This window comes from Etheostoma cragini, chromosome 23, assembly GCF_013103735.1.
Source record: "Etheostoma cragini isolate CJK2018 chromosome 23, CSU_Ecrag_1.0, whole genome shotgun sequence".
Lineage (NCBI taxonomy): Eukaryota > Metazoa > Chordata > Actinopteri > Perciformes > Percidae > Etheostoma > Etheostoma cragini.
The window spans coordinates 3,526,688-3,546,064 of record NC_048429.1 but is presented as its reverse complement, the minus strand read 5'-3'; the positions used below and the strand labels follow the sequence as shown (position 1 = coordinate 3,546,064).

General features: G+C 41.2%; 2 protein-coding genes across 2 annotated transcripts; one reads left to right on the top strand and one right to left on the bottom strand.

Annotated features, from left to right (window-relative positions):
• Nucleotides 1–3,582: 3,582 nt before the first annotated feature.
• On the bottom strand, nucleotides 3,583–5,308 carry ascl1a (achaete-scute family bHLH transcription factor 1a). Its single transcript, XM_034863997.1, has 2 exons — nucleotides 4,550–5,308; nucleotides 3,583–4,434 (listed from the first exon to the last, which is right to left on the bottom strand). The coding sequence occupies exon 1, from the start codon at nucleotides 5,163–5,165 to the stop codon at nucleotides 4,563–4,565; it is 603 nt and encodes a 200-aa protein (XP_034719888.1). The 5' UTR covers nucleotides 5,166–5,308; the 3' UTR covers nucleotides 3,583–4,434; nucleotides 4,550–4,562.
• A 3,727-nt stretch (nucleotides 5,309–9,035) lies between these two features.
• On the top strand, nucleotides 9,036–17,287 carry itfg2 (integrin alpha FG-GAP repeat containing 2). Its single transcript, XM_034863934.1, has 13 exons — nucleotides 9,036–9,323; nucleotides 9,396–9,509; nucleotides 10,350–10,445; nucleotides 10,541–10,582; nucleotides 10,667–10,844; nucleotides 10,932–11,071; nucleotides 11,458–11,606; nucleotides 11,695–11,789; nucleotides 11,944–11,997; nucleotides 12,833–12,924; nucleotides 13,728–13,845; nucleotides 14,417–14,590; nucleotides 17,121–17,287. Exons 2-13 carry the CDS (start codon nucleotides 9,414–9,416, stop codon nucleotides 17,186–17,188), a joined length of 1,302 nt encoding a protein of 433 aa, XP_034719825.1. The 5' UTR covers nucleotides 9,036–9,323; nucleotides 9,396–9,413; the 3' UTR covers nucleotides 17,189–17,287.
• The last annotated feature ends 2,090 nt before the right edge of the window (nucleotides 17,288–19,377 follow it).

The following is a 19,377-nucleotide window of genomic DNA, read 5'->3' as shown; positions in this document are numbered from 1 at the left end:
TACTTTCACACATTTAATATTTAAACATAGAAAGGACATTTGGTGCTCCTAGATTTACTTTTACAATGCCATTTCACTTTTACTTCTTCAGAGTACTTGATATATTCATCATTAATTGGATAATGTGAAATACATTTAGGAACCGCTACAAAAAAAGCCAAATTAAATCAGAATCAGAATAAGAATCAGCTTTTTTTGCCAGGTATGAGGACACATACGAGGAATTTGTCTTTGGAGCATCGTTACTCACAATGTGCTTACACAAACAAAACAACCAAAACAAAAATATACACACTAATACATACACAATACATACATACTCTAAACAAAAACAACATAGAGGCATGTGTGCTATGAAGAGTTTAATCAAATTATTTAAAAGTGGAGCATGTGCAAAGGATACTGGGATAAATAGTATTATGTTATTATGTCACAATATGAACAGTAGGAACATTTAAAACAGTTCTGAAATAGGAAATGAGAATGATGAATAAATAAAATAAATATGAATATGTGAGATGTGAGAATGGGAATGATGAATAATACTAAATAAGTGGAATAATAAGTGGAACCAGTAAACAGGTGCTGTAGAGACAGTGTTACTGGGTTATTGATCAGATAAATGGCCTACATAGGCCTACATGCCATTTCATAGAGCTTTAAAAGTGCTGTCTATGGTCCTGAAATGTTCTGCAGCAGTGTTGATTATTTTTCATCTCAGTTTGACAAAGCTTTGAAATGCACCACAGCATTAGATAAAACCTCCCAAACTAATTCTACTTCTCATTCTACCGCTTCAGGGGCGGGGCTCATGTAAATCTTCTGATGCAACAACTGCTTATTGTTCTGGACTAAGAAACAACGTTTGAGCCGCTCAGACTGTTGTCCTCTTCTATCCAAAATAATCAACACTGATGAATGATATTCAATGAGATATTTAACTAACATAGTTTGAGCCATTGTTTTGCCACAGGTTTGCCAATTAGATATGGCCATGCTCTCCTGCAGTTCATACATGCTTGACAGAAGGCCAAAGAAGAAAACTTAATGGACTCTGACAGGCAGCAAACCGGGATTGTTAGACCAGGGAAGTCATGTACGCAGCATATGTCATCATGAAAAAACCCTCCAACAAACAACACTGTGATTCTACAACCTAACTTTTTCTTTTATAAATACTCTTCACACATTCAACACTGCCAAAGATTATTATGTTAAAGATTATTATCGGCGTTTGTCTTCAGTATCCTCCACTACTTTTGCCTTTTCTTCCCTCAGTTGCAATAACGCCCTTATTTTATTGTGACCTTTAGTAATTACCATAGGTCGCTAACAGGTGAAGGAAAAATGTAGGATGGGTAGAATAGGATTAATCTGTACGTGTAATTCCTGTTGATAACTTTCCTCATGGTTTTATTACTCTTTTAAAATGACTGTAGCAATTCTGAGAGGGTTTAAGTCTCTATGACATGATCCATAGATACATAGCTTAGTTTGGGTTCTTGAGAACTCACTTTGAGTTTATTTTAACAGTTTACGTGCTGTTATTGCTAAATTGTTGCATGATAGCATTGTGCTACATTTTAGTCCTGACCTCTGTAACATTACAGGGGAAATATTTGCCTCAAGTTGCTGTTTGCAGTTAGGTTCATCTTTGGCTTGGAACATTGTACTATCACTACTAGCAGAGATCACAGTTACATTTTTTTCAGCTCCAAGAAAGATGTTCGGGTGTTTTTGCACACTGATTGGTAAGAAGGACCCCCCCCCCCCCCCCCCCCCCCAAAGACAAGCAGCAGCCTCAGCTTACACAGCAATTTCCAGTTCAAATTGTGTCTGTTGTGTCAAGATCTCCTACACAATTGGAGTAAAAAAATGGAATGGTATCACACATACATTAAAGCTGCAGTGAGTTGGAAGCCAAACAAAACTAAGAATTTAAGTAGAGTGAGAGCTCTTCCTGCAGCTCTCGCGCTCCCCTCTTTGTCACACAGGCTTATGCATGTGCAGAGCAGCCAATAGGAACTCTCTCTCTGAAATGACCTGGGATTGACCAATGTCTCCATGACAGCTAGTCTATCCGAAGCCTTAAAACAGAATCAAGAAAAGATGCTGGAGTCTAGTTTTCTCTCAGACCAATTGAATTACAATATGCAGAAAGATTATTATGGATTTACCCCACCCAGCCTAAAATAAAGTGCCTCCACTAGCTATAGTCAACCAGTTAGTTTACATGTCGTCGGGTGGTTTGTTAATTATATAACAGTATGTTTTTAACTGTGTATTTCACTGACAGCATTGTCTTTCATTAGACGTGATTAGTTAAATCATCATCATTTATTTTTTTATCCGAATAAAGTTGAGAAATGAAGATGTTGATGTGACTCACAGCTTTGCAGGGTGTCATGTTAGAAGCCTGGGTTTGTTATACATATATGTTTGAGGTACATTCAGTCACACGAGAGAAAAGTTCAAGTAAAATTCACTTCTTATTGTGTTTGTCAGAATTGAATGTAGGTTCAGTTTACTGAGGTTTACACACGTTCCTGATATATAAATAAAACATTGCGTCAGGAAAATAACATGTAACTGTTGTCTTGTAGTTTGTGGAAAAAAGATAGAAGACCAGCCTAAGTATCACACGCACACACACGCAGACCCAGACGGGGCTTATTCCCTCCTTCCCAGGTGGTGATTGTTGTATGTTCAGCGGCATGCTGCTGTCAGGAGGCACACGCCATCAGCCAATTCAGCTCTGTGTCTCCACTCGAGCACCACACAAACCCCATTCACTCATTAAAGCAGACACGCGTCCGGCTGCAGCCTCCGCCCTACCTGTCAGACCTAGTTTTGCAGAAACACAAGCTCTGCCTTAAAATCGGTTGGTGATCGCAAACGTGTGATCATCATTTTGGGAGGTTTAGATGAAAATACTTCCACCCGAAAGTTACAACTTTGGCGCTTTCTCAAAGCCCAGTTTGTGTACACGAACATTATAAATGGGGATTCCACTAAAATAGTTTTTTCTTATGCGAGGAGCTAACGAACCGTTTAAATCTGCCCAGCCTCTCTTCGTGGCATAGTCTAAACTATGAGAAGGCGTTTAAATAAACAGAATGAATTAGTTTTATGAAAATGGTGTTTAATAACTTTAAGATGCATTTTCTAGGAGAAAACCATATTTCACCAGTGCATGTATCTAACAGGTTTAGTAGGATTTTATATCTGTGCATGCTTTACTCGACACCGAGTTTGGCTACTTATTGCGCTTGCGCAAACTTCATCAATTTTGTTGTGGATGGAGTCCAATTTAAAAAAACAGAATGGGCAGACTTGAACATAAGAAACGAGACTAAAGACAATGTAGCCCTGTAAATTTCGACAGACAAAAATACATTGTGCGTAAAATGTGCGTAAAAGTTGTTTCTATTCCTTTTTGTCTCTCTACAGTGCAGTATGTATCTCATCACTTCCTTTGGCTTCCCCTCCAAACAGCTACTAACCACATGTTGAAAGCTGTAACCCATCAAAGGGCCCTCCCTCCAATAATTACACCCCCAAAAAATAAGACAGAGAAAATAATTCAGTAGCAAATCATTTTATTCTTGTACTAGTGTAGAAAATATGGTTATAAGGCTTCTTTTTTCAACATCTGTAATATAGCGCTAGCAGTATAAAGAGACAATGCATGGCCATTGCGCTCTGTTTGGACAATAGCTGCATAAGTTTTGATCATTGTGAACTTCATGACATAATGCAATAACATGGTTTTGCTATTAAATAAGACACGTTGGTGCTAGAATAAAACGTCGGAGTGTCAAACTCCTTCTGGAAACCTCGTGAGCAGAAGAGCCAGAGAAAAATAGACTACACGTCTACACAGGCAGGAGGTATAGAAGCAACTTCGCAATATATAGACAAAATATATACAAAAGGATGTGTACAAAACATCTATAAATCTCTTACATACAAAAATATCTTAATATATTTCAAAAAGGCGTTTGATATAGAATATTATAGAATAAATCCGCGACTTGGAAGCAATTGCTGAATTAAAACGTCTGAGAGGTTTACCAAAGGGTTGGTGTTCTGTGATTGGATTTAGCATAGTTGAAGAGCAACGTATTAAATAATGTTTTAATGTGCTGCTGAAGAGCATGAATTCACTTTAGGGTTTTTCTTGTTTTGTTTATCATGGGCAAATGCAAAGAAGCTTGGATTCCCACGCTGTCAGGAGACCCGTCTTCCTTTAATCCTTTGGCGCTGATCTCCGGCCGGATTTGGCCCAAATATTTGGGTTGTTGAGGCCGTGTCTGTCTTTCTGTCAGTCGGGGAGGACCGGGCGTGTGCGTCTCTTTCTTGAGAACACCCAGCCGCCTCCATGACCATCCCAGGCGCGCGCACTCCAACAGGAAAGTGAGTTGATCCATATTTCTGTGAAAAGAGGAAAACAAGAAATGTTATAAGCCACTGTTCAGGGTGTTTATCATGAAAGTTCATCTATGATAGTGTTTGCTATTCACTCCGGTATTATTAAGTCTATTCTTACCTTCTATGGATGCTCAGAACCAGTTGGTGAAGTCTAGCAGTTCCTGCTCCTCTGGACTCAGAGGATCGTAGGAGCCCTCGTCGGATGAGTAAGAGGACACCGGTGAACCTGCCATGGAGTTCATGTCAGCGGAGTATCCCTGCGACATGGTGGGCGACAGGACGCCGGACTGAAACGCCGCGCTCACCGCGTCATGCTCGTCCAGTAGCTGCTGCAGGGCGCGGATGTACTCCACGGCTGAGCGCAGCGTCTCCACTTTGCTCATCTTCTTGTTGGCGGCACCGTTGGGGACGTGCTCCCGCAGAGTGGCAAAGCCGTTGTTGACCAGTTTCACCCGGTTGCGTTCCCTTTCGTTTCTCCGCGCCACCGCGTGCGGCTGCTGCTGCGGAAGACTGTAGCCGAAACCTGCAAAGTTCAGTCTCCGTTTGCACCGGAGCAGCTCGGGAGAGGAAGATCGCTGCCTCTTGGGCTGCTTGGACACCGACTTCCCGCTGCCCTGACTGCTGCCGCTGGGGCTCAGCTGGATGCTCTGCGCCGCAGCGGCGGAAAAGAAACAAGCGGGCGGCATCAGATGCTGCTGGCTGACGCTAATTTCCATCTTGGCTGTGAAGTCCATTCCCAGTAAAAAAAAAACGACAAACTTATAAAGAATCACAAAGTCTCTAGGCGGTGCGTCCCGCTCGTGCCGTTCACGTGGTGTGGCTGTTTGACGCGCACTTGTTTCAATGGGGGCACTCCGCTGGGCGCGCTCCTTAAAGCTGCTCTGAGTGCCCGGGGAAAGACGCCTCTGCTTTTCAATACGCTTGGATGGGGGATTGGCCACGCCCTACGGTCGCGTGGATTCACCTTGGGCTCCTGCCCCTGCCCCGGTGCCGGTGCATTGCGCGCGCCGGACGCGTGCCACTTGAAGCACTAAACAAACAGTCAGTGGTGAGTTTTTTCTTCCTATCTATCTATCACGGGTGTCAGCTAGGTGTGTGGCAGAGCGGAGAGGAAAGTTTTCAACACAGAGTTCCGTTCAACACAACAAGTTCCCAACAGTCCGTAGCCGACATTATTTCTGCAACACTAGTGTTTCATCTGTTCCAAACCTAGCAACATGCTTGTGATGATTGTTAATGACAGAATAAAAATCAGTCATTTGTGTCATTCTTTTAGAAATCAAAATGCAAAATGCACTCATTGGGCCATTTAGGAATATTTTAAGGAATAGGTTGTAACTTTGAGCTCAATACAACAATTTGTTTTGAAAAGTCAAGTCTCAGATGGACTTTTTGTAAAGGTACGATAAGTGAGAGGACTTCCCTTTGTGTTTCAGTAAACTGACGCAGGTAGAGTTTTAAGAGATGCTTAATGAGTTCAGAAATTACGTTTGAAAGTCATTTCAACAGGTGACATCAAAACAGTCAATGTATTTATAAATGTAGTCCAGAAAAAAAAAGTGAAAAGAGAGTTTGTCTTCAGAAGTTTAGATCATTAAATGAATCTTGCGTTTCTCCAGATTAATGAAGCTTTAAAAATGAAGATCTATGCTTCTTTCTTGTTAGCTCTGGACCAAACGGTGGTGCTGAAAGACAGCTCACCTCGCTGCGAACCTTCCAGATATGTGCTGGAGTTTGTCTGAGAGCTCTGCATGTAAATCCGTTGGTCGACTCAAACCCTGTCTAGTTGTATTGTTACCGTTACAGACGCGTTTGAATGCCGCTCATTTGAGGGACCATTGTGCGCCAGAGGCCAAATTTTCCACTTTGATTAGAGCAGATCATCAGCCTCGCACAGGCGGAACGGAAGGGCTCAAATCTGCGGAGGGGCCCCTAAGAAGCTACTTGGAGGAGGCTTTGTGTATGATTTGATACACCCGATATGTTTACAGTAGCGTGGACGCGCTGTGTTCGGCTGATTATTGTCGCTTTGAAAAGCGCAGAATGATAAAACACGTCTTTCAGCGCGGAACAAAACCAAGACCGAACTGTAATACCGCTCTGTTTTCTGTGTTTGCGCGTGCATGTGCAGTTAAACGGAGTAAAATCAGACGGTTTTCAGTTTGTTCGCTTCAAAATATCTATCCGTGTTTGTATTTTCACGTGTGTGTGGTGCGTGTTAATGCAATAACACACAGCGAGAGAGAGAGAGAGAGAGAGAGAGAGAGAGAGAGAGACCCCACTCAGGACTGTTTTTCAGTTTGTGCGTAATCTTTTACTTTTTGCTCGTTAAGTTTTTCTTTATCAGTGCGTCTTTTCATTGTAACGTGTGTGTGTGTGTGTGCTTGTGCTTGTGTGTGTGTGTGTGTGTGTGTGCAGAAAGAACCTCTGTCCACCCCCCCCCCCCCCCTCCCTTCTTCTGTATCTTTATTTCTGTGTGCGTGCTTCTATGCATGCGCGTTCCAAAGAGGGGATTGTACAAAATTGTCCAATTTTTCAGCGTTGGCAGTGGCATTCAAAATCAAGCTTGCATTGCGGAACAATCTATCCACCCCCCCCCCCCCCCCCCCCCCCCCCCCCCCCCCACCCCCCCAACACCACCAATACTTTCTTTTCTTTCCTTCCCCTCTTATTCTCTCTTTCTCCCTCTCGCCCTTTTTTAGCCCAGCAAGAGAGTTTAGAAAAGAAGCGTGGATTCTATTCAGCCTCCCCCCGCACCCCTTCACCATCGCCCGGCTTTCTGAAACCTATCCATGCCCTGTCAGTGTGCTTCCAGAGTCCAATTAGCGCTTTGTGAGGACTCTCTCCCTCTCTCTCTCTCTCTCTCTCTCCCTCTCCCCTCTCTCTCTCTCTCTCTCTTTCTCTACCAGTGGCTGGGAGGGCGCTCCTTTTTCTCGAGGGGCTTTCCAGTCATAGCTGAGTGTAATAATTAATATGACATCTGGGCGCCGAGTTCTCTTTTAACCACTTTCTGCATTTTTCTCCTTTCTTTCTGGAGCTCTCTTCGTGGAGACAGTAAAACAAAAACTCGTAAGCACACATATCATCCATACCATCTTTGAGTGTGATGTGAGGGATAATCTTTCAATTGGTTTGTCATTAAAAACAGTTTCTGTGGCAGCGTTTTGTTTTCTTTCGGCAGGTGCACCATTAGTAATGGATATATGTGTTAGGACTAGGTTTAGCATGTTTTTAAAGCAGTTAGACTACTCTTTTGATCTATCATGTAAAACACGTGTGTCATGGACTTACTTTCTTGTAGCAGAGATTGTGATTGTGAACATGTGAACGAATTATTTAACTGGGTTTAATGAATCTAGTACATGTTGTATAATTTTTTTATATACAATATTAATATATAAAACGTTACATTCTTCTCAAAATAATGCACAATCTCGAGTATATGAAAATTTCAGTACACATGGACTCGGATGATGAAAGTGACAATGAGCTTTTTGTGACCAACTTTTTATTAGGTGTTTTGAAGAAAACATATTACAGTGAAAAGAAATAAATGGAGGAGAAGAAATGGGGGGGGGGGGGGCAACCCATCGGTTTCAATGAGCTTATGGCATTTTAAAAATAACTGTTTCTATAATGGACTTCTGCCCCCTCTGTGATGTTGGTGTAACCCCCCCCTCTTGACCGTGACGTTTTCTGCCTGACATGGAAAGTTGTGATTGAACGTCGCCCTCTAGAGGACAACCATGGCATTTATCACTGGGAGACAAATAAAACCGCAACAGCAAACCGAGTTAAAAGGTTTAGTGAAACAAAATACAGATTCAGCAGTTCAGAACATTTTCTATAATATAGTCTAGTCTTGAAGATTTTATGTTTATGGATTGTTTATTTTATAAGAAAGTAAAAAGAGCTTTTTTTCTGAACTGCGGACATAAAATACCAACACAACATTTTTCTTAGCAGGAAAAAAAAACGGAACACACATGATTTTAATGAATGTGATTGGCAATGCTTTTCAATAAATCTGTATAGGACAGCTGTTTGTTCTATGAAGTCAACAGAAAGAGCTATTTGTATCAATATCTTTACTTATTTATTGCAAAAGAGTTCACTTGCAAAAAAAGATGAAGGCTATTCTTAAAAACGAATAAACCAACACTAGTTTCATTGATTTTTCTCTGGAGGGCACAATATTTATTTTTTTGTTGAGAAATCATATCAAAACACAAGATTGATTGTTATTCCCTGGACTGCTCAAACGAAACATTTGATGAACATGATTTAGGAAAATAAATCAGTTTTTTTTTTTTGCTAAAGAACCATTCTATATTTGTAAGTTTTTAAGTATCTTGAAGAAGAGATCCGAACTTTTTTCACACTGGGTATTTCACACAAAAAAAGAAAAGAAGAATAGAAAAAAACGACAACGCCAATCTAATTTAATCAAATCATAGTCGTTTAATTGTTTTTTTAATTCGTCAATCCAAAGACTCTCTATAACTCAAACGTCTCTGATCATTCAATCCCTTTAATATCTAAATGAAAACACATCATAACGCGTTTGACTTTACTTGAGGCTATAGTAGAAGAACCGCGAGTTTGTCCCTACTGAGCTGCCATACTATCTAAGGTCACGTGCTTTTGTTTACTAGGAAGGAGCTAGTAGCTGCTATTACCGACTATACAGCTAGTATTCCATAAAACATACATACAGGCTTTAAAGTCATTAAACAAAGATGTATTTTAAAAAGCAGTTAGGAAAGAAGAATTCAATGTCCTGTTACGCTCGTTAGGAGTGAGTAACGGCAATGTTAAAACCTATGAGAGCTAATGCTAACGTTAACTAAGCTAACGTTAGCTAGCTATCATATCACGAACTGTCCTAGCTCTAACTAATTCTAACAACAGCTGTCCAAATGTTCAGGACGCTTAGCGGTAAAAAATAAATAAAAATAAACATATAGCTCATTATTGTAGTTATGCGGTCCTTGAACTACGTTCAACGTGTCAGCTTGGATTTTACAGGAACTCTGTTTCCCCATGCTATCTGTCTGGGAGATGCAGACAACGACTCGGTAAGTTACGGTAATTTCATATAATGTAAATTAAGGCTCATGAATTATAGTGTCTGACGTTACATCCGGAACTGCAATGACTTTGTTCACGTGGGGATATCGAGCAACTTAAAGCACGGAGCTTGAAAAGAGATGCAGTTGGAGGACAGATGTGAAATGCTCAAAACATGCATGTAATTTGGTGCTAGACTTCTGAATGCACTCTCTAATCAGGCTAGACTGATTACTCTTGTCTTATGTGTTGTATTGGTCAAGTTGCTGAAATGTTCTCTGCAAAAATCCCAGACTTGTTTTAAAGGTGACTTTCTGTGTGTCCTTGATTTGAAATAAAGAAAGGATAAGTACTTGCAGGCATCCTATCTGGACAGAAATAAGGTCACAAAACAAAAGTCTTAATATATTAATAACTATTTATGTAGCACCTTTTTAAAACTACACTTACAAAGTGCTTTACCAGACAGGAGAACAGTAATACACAAACTCACAGTCAGCAAATAACGATACAAATAAAGCTGCAAAAAGTGAAGGTAAGATAATGGAATAGCATACAGAAAGAACATTAAAAATAAGTAACATAAAAATAATTAAAGAATGCAACTTGCCAACACACATGTGATAACAATGTTGTTGGGATGTGTATACACTTCTTTGTGGCTTCTCCCATTTAAAAAAAAAATATATATATTTTTTAGGAACCAGAAGATAAATTAGTCAAAAAAGAGCATGGCAAAGCAAAATATCAAGACATACACTTTGAGATTAAGATTATTACCTCACAGTGTTTAAATAGTGGTGGTTTCATATTACAGTAAAGGAATAGTGCTGTGTGTCTCACTGTAGTTGAACGAGCTGGTTGTGGGGGACACCAGCGGAAAGCTTCTTGTGTACAAGAACGACGACTCCAAACCCTGGATCACACGAACCTGTGTGGGCATGGTCAGTACATAAACCAGGAAACCGTGGGAAATACTAATTTTATCACAGAGAAAATTGTATTTCTGTTACTGATATAATTTGTCTGGGTTTGGCAGCTGACCTGTGTTGCCGTTGGAGATGTCTGCAACAAAGGAAAGGTTAGTTCTGAAATGATAAATGATTGACAGCAGCCTATGATGAACATCTTGGTGCTGATGTTTTTTTGTTCCCCTGTTGGACAGAACTTTGTGGTAGCTGTCGGTGCAGAAGGCTGGTTTCACCTCTTTGACCTGACAGCTGCCCCCCCAAGTAAATCCGATTCATCCAGTCAGCATGAATTCATGTCGCCTGATGACCAGAAGCCCCTCTTCACCCAACATATTCCTGCAAACACTAAAGTCATCCTCATCAGTGATATTGGTAAATTACTTGCTTATGTGTTGTATTTGTATCCTATCGGTTGTGCTTTTTTAATTTGACTACAGTGTGTGCATACCTGTACTGTAGATGGCGATGGCCGCTGTGAGCTGGTGGTGGGCTACACAGACCGAGTGGTGCGAGCTTTCCGTTGGGAGGAGCCGTCTGACAGTACAGAGCTGGCATCTGGACAGCTGGTTCTGCTGAAGAAATGGCTTCTGGAGGGTCAGGTACACTGTAATTAAGCTTCATAAATTAGTATCTCAACCAATAATTTTCATCTCAACCTATGTTAACTGAAACTGTGTGCTGCTGTTTATATGGTGGAGCCAGGGCTATTAAAGCTATAGTGCGTGATTTCTGTCTCCCCCATGAGGAATTGTAAGTAATGACAACAACACTGTCGGCTTTGTAGCAACTCATTTGGCAGTGGCTTGAATGTAAGCATTAATATAAAAAAGTTACACACCAAAGCTTTAAAGTAACTGGATAGCAGAGCTGGGTGATATAACAACTATATATGCGCAACACAGAGAACTAAAGTCATTCTGTACTGTGAAATGAAAGCTTATTATCACAGAAAGTAAAAGCCCAGTGTTTAATGTCTGTGCTGCAGGTGGACAGTTTGTCAGTGAACCCGGGTCCAGAGGGTCTACCAGAGCTGATGGTGTCTCAGCCAGGCTGCGGCTACGCTATCCTGCTGTGTACCTGGACACAACAGGACTCCAACAGCTCAGGGGAAGACGCCCCCGAAACCCCTGGGAGGTAGACACTGTTGCAACAAAAGTTAATACACGATAGAAGTAAAAGCTGCAATTAGAGAATTAAACTTACTTTGATTTCTCTGCTCAAGTGAGGGGCCGTCCAGAGATGTAGTTCTGCATCTGACCACTGGGCGGATACACAACAAGAATGTTTCTACTCATCTTATCGGAAGCATCAGTAAAGGTACCAGACAGAAACCTTGTGCCTGTTGGTCCTTTTTTCTTTACTATACACAATGCTGAAGATAGATAACTCATGTGTTACATTTTGTGAAAAATAAGTGTAACCATATCAAAAAGATTTAGATTAATACATTTTGATCTCTGTTTATCATCAGGCTCAAAAGAGGAATCTTCTAAATGTGGACTGTTCGCTCTCTGTACGTTAGATGGTGAGTCAGGAATTTTACACATTTGACATCTTTTAATGGCAAGAAAATTAGTATTTTGTTGAGTGCTCTCACATCAACCGGTTTGTTTCGGTTTTTAGGTGTTTAGTTTGGGCTGATATAAAAGCACGTTGAGCAAGTTGAATGTGGTTTTAACATGAATTCAAAAACAAATCCACAATTAAAGGATATTGAAGTAATATACAGCCTATTGATAGAGCATCACTGTGTGTAACCATTGAAACTAGCGCATGGAGTTTCTCTGATCAATCCCGAAGTGAAAAGGACTTAGAGCAGAGGTACTTTATGTTGGGATTGTGTCCTCCTCTGTGTACTTTAACAGTTCCTCAATTAAAAAAAGTTAGTAAACAAGTAAACCATGTAGTAACTCTGTCATATATCGGTGGCTGTTAGTCGATGCAGAGGATCCAACTGGCAGCAGCACACAACTGGCAACCTGCTCTCAGAGCAGCTGGAGAGTCCATACATATTTAACCAAGAGAGGATCTACTCGGATAATCAGCACTTAAGGCTTCCGGCTGCCAATTTTTTACTCTCACAACCTCCCTCTTGGTGACACCTTGATGAGCCAACATAGAGAAAGGAAATGACAATACTATTAGAAGTTATAAACTTGGCTGTGTTACTGGCTGTATTTTGACGTCAGCGGCAATTAAAAACAAACTTCTCAGGATCAGTTTGTCAGAAAGCACCTTTTGTTCATTATGTCTTGAGCCTTGTTGATTTATTCTTAATTGTTTAATAGCAGTAGCATATCATAACAGGTAGAACTGTACTTTAATGTTATGTTACATCTCTTTGCCTTTAAATGTTACAGGTACCCTGAAATTGATGGACAGCTCAGAACAGCTCCTGTGGTCCGTCCAGGTGGATCATCAGCTGTTTGCGCTGCAGAAGCTTGACGTTACTGTGAGTTTGTGTCTGTATTTTTGTAGGAATACATTTCTTCTTCTTCTTTTTTATTTAAGATGAAAAACAGATAGAAGTTTTGTATCCTCATGTTGGAGAAGTTTGGCCATTTTGCTTTATAAATTACTTTAAAAGGTAATTTAACGGCAGCTGGAAATGCATTTTCGCTGAGCTCTGCTGGTTTAATTTCTCATCTTGCTGAAGTATAAATGTACTCCAGCATGCTGTTAGATAACTATGGGGTGCAATATAGCACACACCTGACCGCACCCAGAGGCTTGTAACTTTTAACCTTGAGAGGGCAGTTAAATACACACTGCTGTTAAGTTACATCAATTAATCGCCTGGTAATTTTAGCACTATATTAAAGGGATAATTTAGACCTTTTGAAATGGGGTTGCTTGGACTTATCCACATGGTATTAGCTACAGTGGATGGCGGTTGGCACGCCCTCATTTTGGAGACGCAGGTACCAACGCAGAATCCAACCACTGCACTGCTGTGGACGCGGGCACTCAGCAAAAACTATTTTTGCCACCTTAAAAAAAAGGGATGCTACATTTAGAATTCTTCTTCTTCAAAAATGGGAACTAAAGTCATTGTACCCATCTGTGCTCTCTTTAAAGGCACCAGTCCTGACAAAAACAGTAATTGAGTTGCTGGTCTACCTCTGGCTTGATCGGTTAGTTTGTTTTGTGTTTTTATGTGACTTTGGTGTTTTAAAGGGTTAGTTCGGATAAAAAAAAAAAACAGGTTCCACTTGTTTTGACAATCATGGTGAGGATGTGTCTGGTTGCTTCCAGGGAGACGGCAGAGAGGAGGTGGTAGCGTGCGCCTGGGATGGTCAAACCTACATCATTGACCATAATCGGACAGTAGTGCGGTTCCAGTTTGATGAGAATGTCAACGCCTTCTGTGCGGGTGAGGGACCACATGCTTGACTCTAAATGATCCTACGTTTTGGCAGATTCTCTCCTGTGTGCATGCCTGTTGGACAAATTCTCTCCTGTGTGCATGACTGTTGGACAGTGTGAGTAAATACATGGCTAGAATTTTATAACCTCTCATGACACCAGTAGGTGGCAACGTTGAGCTTTGTTTTCACCCAGTCTTTGCTCCTTCTTTCTGCTTTCTTTTCTGGGCCTGCCCTTTTCAAATCTTTCTGCAGTGTTTGAACAAGCCACAATTTATTTGCGGCAGCCAATATGACCTGTCCAGTAGTAAGAGAAAGAGACTTTGTTTGTTCTGCCTGATTCTATCGTGGTTTGTTTCTTCTTCGCACGTACCGAGTGTTTGGGAGAGCAGTCAACCCCTCCTGTCCTGCTTTCTGGCAGCTCTGTGAGATCATTAAGGCAGATGAGAATGGTTTCTCAGTTTGTGTGGATGCTGGCTCTGCCACAAAGACACTATTAAAAGTATCACAGCACTGCCCCCACATATTGAGTAAAAAACATCCCTTTAGGTTTAAGTGTGTTTTTGCATGTGATTGCAGGTCAGTACACATGTAAGGAGGGTAAGAACAGCCCCTGTCTGGTGTACGTGAGCTTCAATCATAAAATCTACATCTACTGGAAGGTGCAGCTGGAGCGCATGGAGTCCACGAATATGCTACGGGTCCTGGAGGAGAAACCCGAGTTTACGAGCCACCTGAAGGCGCTGGGAGTCGGTGAGTACACCAACAGCTCGAAGCCAGTAATTCAGTTCAGATTAGAGCATCCTTCATCATATTCAAAGCGACATCTTTTCTGTCTGTTGCTGTAATTGGACCAGAGACCAACTGTGACTATTTGTAGTCAACGTTTTTGGCACCCAGTGGCAACACTCAGACTGTGACCTGAATACTAACGATGAAGGAAAAATAAATGCAATCACCACATGACAGATCTTTACTGCTAACAAGATGGAGTGAAGTGTGGAGTGAAGTCAGTGCATGTGTGAGTTCAGGGTGGTTATGGCCTTTGGAAAAAACTGTTCTTGAGTCTGTTAGTCCGTGCTCTGATGCACCTGTAGCGCTTACCTGAGGGCAGCAGGTCAAACAGATCAGAGCCGGGGTGGGAGCTGTCCTTGATGTTCTCTGCCCTGCTGAGGCAGCGGGAGGTGTAGATGTCCATCAGGGAGGGGAGAGGGCAGTCTAGGATCTTTTGTGCTGACCTTACAAACCTCTGCAGCCTCTCCCTGTCTGCCACGGTGCAGCTGCCGTACCAGACTGCGATGCAGTCGGTCAGTAGGGTCTCGGTGGACGAGCAGTAGAAGGTCAGCAGCAGGTTGGAGTCCAGGTTGTACTTCTTGAGGACCCTTAGGAAGTGTAGTTGCTGCTGGGCCTTCTTGATGACCGCTGTAGTGTTGGCTGTCCAGGAGATGTCAGCGGAGATGAGAACGCCGAGAAACCGGAAGGTGTAGACCCTCTCCAAGCACTCGCTGTTTGTGTACAACGTTGTTCATTGCCAATAACTCCAGAGCGTATTTTTTTAAGCCTGAAGGTGCTGTTATTATTTCATCATTATTCCATGCCCTTATTGGATCAGCGTGCTTCCTACATGTGTTTATGTTGACAAAACTAACACTTTATATTCATTAAAGAAAGTTTATTCAATAATTAAAAACTAATTTAATCCGTTGAATCACTTCATTTAAATTGAAGATTTTGTTTGAGGATTTTGTTTTAGGGGTGATGACGCCATAAAATATAGGAGAGATATCCCAAGCTTCATTTGAAAACCTCAATAGAAGCTTTGAAAGTTCACAACAGCCTTACTGATGATCACACCTCACAAAGTTGTACCTCCTCATAACAGGAGGCGTTCATCAAGCTGAAACAAGCCATTTATGATTTGTGCAGTTAAGAGTTTGTTCAATCTGACTCCAACAAAAAAGGCATTTCGGACAAAAAGAAACCTTTGTCTGTCTTCTCCTTAACAAATAAACACATTTACACAGGAAGAGGTCATGGAGGAAACTCATTTAGATCCGAGTGTTTCTAAAACCGCAGCCTGTCAGTCAACTATGCTGAAAAGACTGAAGTATTTTTAGAGAGGCTGTAAACCCCTAGCACACAGCACAGAAACCAAGGAAGCTGCTTAGGGACTCGTTTCTTTATCTTTTCCCCCTCCTCTCTCTGGAAAATTGCGTCTGCTGTCCAGCTTTTTTCCAAACACAATCCTCCCGACAAATACTATGTTTAACTAAGTTAATAAGTTGGTTAATCATTGTGAATGGGCACAATGGTTATTTATTTCCTGTTAATTTCCTTGTTTTAGAACATTAATCTGCCCTGGTGCATTTTCAGTCTCCATGCATTCCGTATATAAAATGAGGGGAAAGATCTGATTAAAATACAAAATAATCTCCTAGACCTAGATCCACACCTATTTATTCAGGAAGACATGATGATTAAACACTAGCATGTGAATAGCAGGACTTTATGAAGCATTGTGTGGTTGCAGATGGAAATGCAGGTTCCATTCCTGCTGATTTTTCTGAAGCCTGGTGGAGGTGTTGGTGTTGCTTCCGGCTGCCTCTGTTAATAATTCAACCTCTGGGGCATGTTGTGTTTCTTTTGACTAGGATTTTGCAGGTCTGTTACCTAACCCAGTGTGAAAAATGTCTGATGTAGCAGCCTTAGGGATAAGGAAATAGAGATGAGGAGAGATTGCAGTAAAACTGTAGACAAATAAAAGTGTAAAAACGTGTCTGATATGTAGTGTGGGGGAGGCAAAATTTGGCTTTGCATATTAACTGCTTTTGTCCACATGAGCACATGCATCTATCAAAAATAGTTTTAAGTGCATTTTATTTCATATGCATTTTACTAAAACCTATAGCAATTAAATATTAGAAACACACACAGAATGGGAAACCCTAAGAGTAAAAATGAAAGGCCATCTCTGTAGTGTATTGTAGGTGTAGGACCTAGACATGTAAGTAGCAGCTCTCAGGCTCTTCCCTGCTAAAAATTCACCTAAACAACCGCCCTTTAACCAAAGGGGGACGATGAAGAGTCTGCCGGTTCTCCATAACACCATGGGAAGGTTTCTGAATATAGACAGTTCCTCCCTACATTCAATCATCAGCTAGTTTTCAACTAGTTTTGCTGTAGTTTGACTTCATACCAAAGAAGAAGTTTTAACTGGTAAGAAAGTCCTCATTATGTGTCTCGTGCCAATGGTCATTGCCACATTTGTGTTTTCCCTCCACAGATACTGTGGACCCGGCAGCAGTGAGAGCGCTGGTGGCAAATGTTCTCTACAAGGATTCACAGACTTAGCACACACATCAACACACTGCTGTCACACTGCTGTCCCCCCCCCCACGCTGACTGTAAATACTCTTATATATGTTAATAAACACTGATTATCTGTTTCCTGTGCTGCTGCTCTTGTTTGTGTTCCCGCAGACAGACGTGTCAGGTTGAGGTTTCTTGTTGTAATCTCAGATGTACACGCTGCCTCTGTCATTGGTATTCTAGCCACCCAGGTTGCTGAGAGAGGCTGAAAGCATGTGGCCCAATGCCATGGAAGTGACATACTGTTTGACGTCCTGTTTTTGCCTCTGAGAGTCTGTAAATGTATGAGTGGAGAGGATCAGCTGTGGAATTATGCTGCTGTCAGTTAACGCTCACACGCCGTCAAAAAAATATCAAAAATACAAGTGACTGCATTTTTCCTTTTCATCTTTTGTAGACTGTTAGGATGTTCTTAAATCTGGTGTATCATCTCAAAGATATTAGGCGCCTCAAACATTGCGTTAATACATAATTAAAATACATAATTTACATGGCAGTAAGACAGCGGTGTTGTTTGTTAGTGCCTGCAGTGGTGACAATTGGAAGCGTTGGGGGAATCACCCACTGTTCCCGATGGGAGGATCCTCTAATCACCTACAGTATGTACACTTCATCTCTTTTTCTCATGCAATATAAATTAGTTTGTGTTTGTGTAAAGGGTAAATGCAGGCTCAGGTGTCCTTGTAGGCCACAGCCTCACATCTCTCCTGTGTTTCTGCCCTTTAGAGGACGTGCTAGGCGAAGGATTTACCTACAGGAACTCGTTCCTGCTCTCAAAAGCGCCACTGATCAAGTTGTTGCATGTTTGGGCATGCAACAACTTGTTGGGCATGTTTTTGAATTTTTTTGCCAGATTTACACGTAAAAGTGAAATCTTAATCCCAATTTTAACCACTTAAGATGTAGCTGTTTTATTAAGTTGTTGAAAATTAGAAATTGAGAGAGCTGACACATTGAAAACAACACAATAATGCAGCCTCAACATGCTTTTCAAAATAAAAGGCTTAGCTTCAGTCATTGTTCCAAACACAATATCTTCGGTCTGCTGGGGGTTCTTTTATTTGTTGCCCAGGGACTATGGACAGAAAATAGCGACTTGCCAAAAATCCAGTACGTTACATCTCTCCTTTTTTATATATAGCTTGATGTTCTTTGTGAATTGCCCCTGTTCAAATAAAGAAATGTAACATAACACAAACTAGCTGGCCGTTTCAACTGGAAGGAACTGATGAAGATAGAAGGAAAGGAATTGCACCAAAAGTTAACTCCCTCCATGAACATGACGGACGGATCCTGACTGACCTGCTACTCTCCTCGCCTCAATTTTTATTAGTATCATTTTAATAGGGTACAACTTTTTCACCAAATAAGTGTAAGTCATTAAACAAGTATTTCTTTAGGTTATATTAAGACTTATTATGGCAATGATACATTTGCCTCATAATTGTTTAAGTTTGCTTATATCAAGTATAATCATTTAGCTTTAGTTATTCTAATCTTCGACATTAGTCAAAGATAAGTTACCCTTGTATCACAAAGTCAACACATCCACCGTTTAGCTCAGTTTGGCCTTCCAAGGGGAGAACATTCCTGCACAGTAAGCTCAGACTGATTTGTGTTCATGACCATTAATGGTCAAGCAGGACCAGGCCGATACGTTGTGTTATTCTTATGGATCCTATTTGTTATACGTGGTTTCTTAGGTCATTTAGTTTGGACTTGGTTTTTAAACCATCAGTCTCTTGGTTCCCCAGAGAAAATATCAGCCTGTTCAGTATGCAACGTCCCCTCCTCCCCTTGTTTCCAGTGATGAATCCTGTGTGACTGTGACTTTTGCTCCCCAAGGAGACAGGCTGGACATAAAACACGTCTCCGACATGTGACCCTGGGACTTAACCACACAGGGGTAACAGCCTTGTCAAGATCTAACTGACCCTGTGTGGATTTGGATCTGTGCGGATTTATCTGCAACTATTTTAGCTACATCATTTCTTGTATTGGCCAAAGCAGACTGGCTGATTGGCTCTAAGCCAAACTGCCTTTTCTTAGCAACGTCATTGCAAACAAAGTCTGCCCACCGTGGATGTTGCCTCCAGAAAGTTAGTTATGTTTTTGTTAGAAAACCTAAAAATCTAGATTTCAGAAATAACAATATTTATTATGTGTTGCCA

Bases quoted from the DNA above. Each gene is read 5' to 3' on its own strand.
- ascl1a (XM_034863997.1), bottom strand. From the start codon at position 5,165: ATGGACTTCACAGCCAAGATGGAAATTAGCGTCAGCCAGCAGCATCTG.
- itfg2 (XM_034863934.1), top strand. From the start codon at position 9,414: ATGCGGTCCTTGAACTACGTTCAACGTGTCAGCTTGGATTTTACAGGA. The intron at 11,072-11,457 runs GTACACTGTAAT...TCTGTGCTGCAG, and splicing joins AATGGCTTCTGGAGGGTCAG to GTGGACAGTTTGTCAGTGAA. The intron at 13,846-14,416 runs GTGAGGGACCAC...ATGTGATTGCAG, and splicing joins TGTCAACGCCTTCTGTGCGG to GTCAGTACACATGTAAGGAG.